The 6,648-nt window shown below is 39.5% G+C and overlaps 1 protein-coding gene across 2 annotated transcripts; it reads left to right on the top strand.

Annotated features, from left to right (window-relative positions):
- The first annotated feature begins 4,746 nt into the window (after positions 1-4,746).
- On the top strand, positions 4,747-6,101 carry LOC116311232 (regakine-1-like). 2 transcript variants are annotated; one of them, XM_031728289.2, is made up of 3 exons: positions 4,747-4,888; positions 4,968-5,079; positions 5,817-6,101. In XM_031728289.2, the coding sequence occupies exons 1-3, from the start codon at positions 4,819-4,821 to the stop codon at positions 5,881-5,883; spliced, it is 249 nt and encodes an 82-aa protein (XP_031584149.2). In that variant the 5' UTR covers positions 4,747-4,818; the 3' UTR covers positions 5,884-6,101. The 2 variants fall into 2 exon arrangements, with proteins under 2 accessions (XP_031584149.2, XP_039465426.1); XM_039609492.1 differs by lacking the exon at positions 5,817-6,101 and adding an exon at positions 5,465-5,759.
- The last annotated feature ends 547 nt before the right edge of the window (positions 6,102-6,648 follow it).

Here is a 6,648-nt window from a genome sequence, read left to right as displayed (position 1 = left end):
CATAATGGAGGATCCACTGTGTTTCACAGGTCTGTAGACACTGTACCTCTCTCCTGACATCCTCCACACATTGACATACTAAATGATCTGACCCCCCCCTCCCTCCCTTCCAAAAAACCCCCAAATTTGGATTCATCACTTCATAAAACCTATAGCCACTGATTTTAAGTCCACTTCTTGTGTAATCTGGAATTTTTCTTTTGTCCTCCACAGTGATGATTTATCCTTTGAGTTAAGGACATTTTAAATGCTTGAATGATACACAGGTCAGTGTTAGGATTTAACAAACAAGAAAATGCTCAGGTACAAGGACTGGACTAAAATTAGTGAAAAAGCTGCCAAAGAAAAATTCTGAATGGCCTTCACAAAGCCTTGAGATCTGTAGGTCAAGACCACTTTAAAAATAACAAGAGCACTCAGAAAGCACAACTCCTCACAAAGGGCAAAGGCTAGACTAAAACTTTGAGTCCTGGAAAATAAGGAATAAAGACTTTTAGGCTGACTTAAGACTTTGCACAGTAATGTGCATTGACCATTGTGAAAACATTATCTTTTCATCCTCATTCCTTTTGTCAAGATGTGATTGTAGTGCAGACTTTCATCTTGTTTCAGTGGAGCTGAGAGAAATATTGGAATGGCAGAATTTTTATACATTAATTATAAAATGATTAATGGTGCAGGTCAACAGAGTCGTTCTCTACCAAATTTGACAGTAAGTGTGACAATAAGGCAAACAACACACACACACACACACACACACACACACACACACACACACACACACACACACACTTCTGTTTAACTGACTGGCTTTCGGCAGTGTAGGTGTGAAAAACCACTGCCATCATCAGGTCAAACTTGAAATTGCTAAATTTAAGTTAAAATAAACTAGAGCCTTTTACCGAGGCTCTGTGATGGCATGGCAAGCTCTCCAGGGTGCACCTACAACCATGACTGAATATGTTGCTCAGAAAATGTATATTATTAGTATTATTTAATTATTTATTAAATGAGTTATACACCCTGTAATGTTTATGGCTCTGAAAGAGGGGCAGGTCATCCAATATTCAGAAAGTCAGTGGATCAGTCCCAGGTTCCTCCAGTCTGCATGATGAAGTGCACATGGGTAAGACAGTACACGTCACCTAGCCCCCTAAACACTAGGCAGTGTTTATGTGTGATGGATAAAGCATTGAATTAATATGTCATTAACACTTCTAGTGCTTAAGATTAGAATATATATAAATAAACCATCTCCTTGTAAAATATCATGGGTTAGTGCTGAAAAATTAAGAAATTAATATACTACACGGAGTTAATTTGGGGTTTCCACCAGTTTTTGGAGGTTTGACTTTCATTTATATTAATGTGTGATCAGATTTGTGTGAAATAATTTATACTTTCGTCATTTAACTACATATATAAATACTTTCATTTGAAATGCCCTAAAATAATTAATTTCAACTAGATATCTAGTTTCTGAACAATGCTGTAGCTGTCATAACATCTTTGTCCCAGCAGGTGGCAGTGTGACCTTGGTTTGGCCTGATGATAGCAGACAGAGGCACGTCTTCTTTTCTTATAATGACAGAATATTCTCTGTCTGATCATTTCTTTCCTATTTCAGGTTAATGTTTTGGCCAAAACAGAAGCTAAAAATGCCTCATATATCATATAGATTACTTATTTTACATTGGAACCTGAAAGAAATTAATCCTCATTTTCTCCTTAAATATTTAAATACCCACAGAAGATATAGTTGGGTTGTAAACTTATGGACATAAGTTGATTCAAGTAACTTTGAATTTTGAATGGTAATGAAGAAGAAGAGCATCTCTAAATGAACAGCATGTCGTACTTTGGAGCAGATGGGATAGAGAAGCACAAGCTGCCTTTCCTGTCAGCTAAGAACAGGAATCTGAGGCTACAAGTCAAACAGGTTCACAAAAATTGGGCAATAGAAGCTGATCTAATTAGTCTCGATTTCTCCTGCAGTATTGAGATAGTTGGATCAGAATTTGGTGCAAATGTAAATGTTTGCATCCATCCCGCTCGGTATCAACATTTCATGCTGGTGGTAGTGGGAATTTGAGCATTATTTAAACAGCAGAGCCTACTTGGATATTCTAGCTGACCTAGCCTATCCCGGTATAACTGCACCCATTGTTGCCATCTTCTGGTAGCTCTTTCTAGCAGGACAACACACCACCAGAAGGCTCAGATTATGAGTTCACTGTACTGAAATGGCCTCCATAATCACCAGATCTCAGTCCAATGAGAGATTTGCATCAGGAATATGCACTTAAAAACTCTGCATGATGCTGTTCAGTTAATATGAACCACAATCCCCGAGGAATGGTTTGGGGAATTATACCAAACAGATGATGTAAGTGAAGTGTCATCAGCGTACAGAAACATGCAATGGACCCACGGATCAGTGTGGTTCTCTTCAACATCTTATGGATTGGCTTCTTTTTATGACCAGAACCTTAACATATATAACATATTCATGTTCAAACATTGCCTTAGATTCACATCAGTCATTACATATGTTCAAACTTTTATCATAAAATGTTTAGGCAATTTAGAGATAGTCCAGCAGAAGGCCTGTGTTGATGTGGATTATTTTCTTTGTATACAGCTAAATAGTTTTGGCCTGTATTTCAACCCTTAGGAGACCTGAATGAGACAACAGCAAATACTTCTTGACTGGAGCGGAAGGTCCCAGCAGTCACCACACCCTCAGAGACAGTTTCTCACAGCAGCTCTGCAGCTCGTGATTTTAGAATGACACAACCGAACACTCCTTACCAAGGAGATCAACATATGAGAAATCCTTCTGGTAATGCTGCTTTCACTATCTGCATCCAAAAACATGGATGAATATTTTGTGAATTCTTTTGTACCAGCACTAATCAGTCATTGTACATTGCTCAGGATCCTCACATCATTAGTATTGGCATTAGTGCTGGTTCTAAATCAAATAAAAGGTCAGGTGACATCACCTCTACACGTCTGTCTGATCTGAAAATTATCAAAAAGTGAACAAACTTGTTTGTTTTCATATTTTGATAAATTTTATGTGGCTGTTTGGCTACTTTGCTTTCATAATATGTTACACACACTACTGGAATGCAGTTGTTTGAAATACACAGTACACAGTTTGTGCATCACTGCAGCCGCAGCACCAATTCGTCTGTCGATCTCCCGCTCCCTTCTCCCGTCACTCGTGAACAAGGCCCCGAGATACTTAAACTCCTCCACTTGGGGTAGGAACTTGTCCCTGACCCAGAGTGGGCACTCCACCCTTTTCCGGGTGAGGGCCATGGCCTCAGATTTGGAGGTGCTGATTCTCATTCCCACCGCTTCACATTTGGCTGCGAACGGTTCCACTGCGAGCTGGAGGCCATCATCCGATGACGCCAACAGAACCACATCATCCGTGAAAAGAAGAGATGAGATTCTGAGACCACCCAGGTGAAAGCCTTCCGCCACTTGGCTACACCTAGAAATTCTGTCCATAAAAATTACGAACAGAATCGGTGACAAAGGGCAGCCCTGGTGGAGCCCATCACCCACCAGGAACGACTTATCAGGTCCTTTTTTCAGGCTGTGCCTGGCCAGGACTAAGGCCTGGCCACCAGCTTGCCCTCAGGCACCCTCCCCAGGCCTGGCTCCAGGGCAGGGCCCCAGTAACCCTATCCCGGGCAGGGCGAACTGCAGAACTGGTGTTCTGCTCATAGTGATCTTCTGAATCGCTCTTTGTCTGGTCACTGACCCAGGACCAGTTTGCCAGTTTGACAACATTGCCCCTGAGATCCCTGGGACACACAAACCCCTCAACCAAGATACGTTAGCGATTCACAGAGGGGTTTGTTTTTTTCGTTTGTTCAAAGTTCAGATTTCTGAACTATAAATTATGGAAATGAACAAATTTTTCCACGCTAAATTCCCTAATTTCCCTATAAAATACAACACTTTTAATACAAAAATGTCCCTAATCTTCCTCAACATTTTGGTGCTAACCTGCCAGGCAGGCAGGCAGCATCGGCACCCAAGTTTGTGAACTGGATAACTTGTGAAGGTTTTGGAAATTGATACCACAGGTGAAGCTACCTGAAATAGTGTATAAGCTTGAATCCTGGGGACCTTCTCAAGTCAAGGTGATCTCAAGATCAGAGGTCAAGTTTTCTGAAAGTGTTGGGAATGCGATAATTTGAGAACAAGGTGCGGTGGACTTTAAAATTCATACCATTTGATTATCTACAAGGAGGATTAGGGGTAGCTCTGGTGGTCATCAGTATTTTTTTTATTGTTATACTTTTTAAACAGTTTGATCTTAATCCTCTTTACTCAGATGGAAATAGTCCCAACAACTGCTGCTACCATGAAGAATTAAAGCAAACCTCATGGAGTCATATTACCTGACTGCTCACCGATTTTTTTATTGTTTTTTTGTGGTCATTATATTTTGTGACATATATTTTTTTTAAACTTTTGGGCGAGGGGGCTGTAGAGGTTGGTTTTGTTAACAGTGTCGTGCTTTGAGCTGTATCTCTACACCTAAACCACAGCTTCATTTCCTTTCAGTGTAACCAAGTGGAAAGTTCTGTCAGAGGCATTTTCAGCATTTTTGAAACCACATCCATCCTCCCTCTTTCACACCAATGACACCCTATGTACCTTTTTTTCAAAAAAAAGTATTGATCTTGATAAATGTAACAGCACACCACCTATTATTTAGAAGCCCTTGCTTGTGTCTGAAGAGCAGCTGTTGTCTTTATCGTCATCATCATCATCAACTCCTGAGGAATCATAATGAAAATTACTCAGTTCCTTTTGCTGTGCATCCTTGGAGCTACCTTGTTGTCTGCAGTTAACTGCAACAGTAAGATTATCTTAGATGTCATCATTAAAAGAGAAGTTTTGCTTTTTGAGTAAGTGTAATGAAACGTCTTTTTCCTCAGATGCAAATGGTCCCGACAACTGCTGTTTCAAGTTGTACCCGGGAAGAATTAAAGCAAACCTCATCAAGTCGTATCAACTGACTGATGACCGATGCCCAAAGTCTGCCGTCATGTAAGTGAAGAAAACTGAGTTTATTTTATTTTCATAATGTTTAACACAGTGACTGAAATTACTGGGATGAAAATTATGCAGTATGATCATTGTAACTGGACAATTTTTGGACAATTAAAAATGGTCATTTTACACATGATGCTCAGGACATAGTATAAATTTCAGACTTTTTATTTGAACTTGTATTTGTTCTCCTACTATTGTCTTTTAATTTTATCCTGTACATGTTCAAGAAAAATGCACAAACATGTTTGTTTTCATATTTTGCTCAATTTTACGTGGATGTCTGGCTACTTTGCTTGTAAATTGTTTGAAATACACATTTAAGTGTTTATATTATGACATTTTGTCAACTGGTCATTTAAAAAAATAAATACATATTCAGACATTCAAAACCACTGAACGGCTACCCTGAGGTACCCCTGCGCAAGGTACCGTCTCTTCACACTGCTCCCTGGGCACTGGATTGGCTGCCCACTGCTTCATGGGTTAAATGCAGAGAGTAATCTCCCTACGAGGATAAATAAAGTATACATTATTCTTCTTCTTATTATTACATATTTACTGAGAGAATTTTGAAGCTTATTCAAAATTCAGATTTCTGAACTGAAAATGTTGCAAACAAGGACATATTTTTGTTAAATTTCCCAATTTCATATTCAATATAACACTTTAATACTTTTTATGAAAAACAAAGGAGAACCGATGATGACAGCAGAATTTCCTCTTTGTTTCAGCTTCATCACCAAAAGTCTCGTTCAGTATGTGTGGATGCGTCTGCCTCCTGGACCCAACGCATCATGAAAAGGCTGGACCAGAGCTCTTTCTAAACCAGCTGCCTGCTCATCCTTACATGTTGTTCTGCTTTGTCAGATAATATCATATAAAACGCATGCAAACTTGATTTTTAAAATGACACTTGGTCCAAAGTTTATCTTTCAAGCGATTATAAGCCTGAAATGTCTCTTGGATGCTTTGTGTTGTATATATTATGCTCCAAAATAAACACCTCACAAATACGACAAAGAGTCTGAAACTTTTCTTCTCTCTTCTTTGTTCTTTCGAAGCTTTAAGAGTTGTCAAGTCTAATTTTCCTTTGATACAGTTTAAAATAAGGCTTTCTAAATAAATAACACATTTTATGGACTGTTCTGACGGAATATTTAGCAGTAATATATACAGTGACGAAGGATCGGGGCCTGTGGGGTGGGGATCCAGGGCAAGGGTAACATGTCCACACTCCTCTTCACACACTCTGTGACTCACTCAAACCCGCTCGACAGTCATCCAACAGGGTCCACGGAAACAAGAAGAGGTCCAGAAAGATCTTTACAGAGAAAGGAAACGTTCGTTAGAAAAACATGATCAGATTCAAAAATGAAAAGACATTACCTCGCCGTTGGCTTAAGTAGTGGCAGAAGCGTGCAAAGTGCCTTGAGTACCTGCAGTCTGACTAATCTTGTTCCAGAGTGCATCTACAGTAAATCTGACCTGTCTCATTCTTTCACTTAGAAGTTGATTTTGTGCTTTCCATAGAATCAGCTCTGCTCTGTATCCCCTGACAGTAGA

The sequence above is a fragment of the Oreochromis aureus genome, linkage group 3, assembly GCF_013358895.1.
Source record: "Oreochromis aureus strain Israel breed Guangdong linkage group 3, ZZ_aureus, whole genome shotgun sequence".
NCBI lineage: Eukaryota > Metazoa > Chordata > Actinopteri > Cichliformes > Cichlidae > Oreochromis > Oreochromis aureus.
Note: the sequence above shows the minus strand (reverse complement) of the source record. Positions and strands in the feature narration are given on the sequence as shown.

Bases quoted from the DNA above. Each gene is read 5' to 3' on its own strand.
- LOC116311232 (XM_039609492.1), top strand. From the start codon at position 4,819: ATGAAAATTACTCAGTTCCTTTTGCTGTGCATCCTTGGAGCTACCTTG. The intron at 4,889-4,967 runs GTAAGATTATCT...CTTTTTCCTCAG, and splicing joins GTCTGCAGTTAACTGCAACA to ATGCAAATGGTCCCGACAAC. The intron at 5,080-5,464 runs GTAAGTGAAGAA...ATACATATTCAG, and splicing joins TGCCCAAAGTCTGCCGTCAT to ACATTCAAAACCACTGAACG.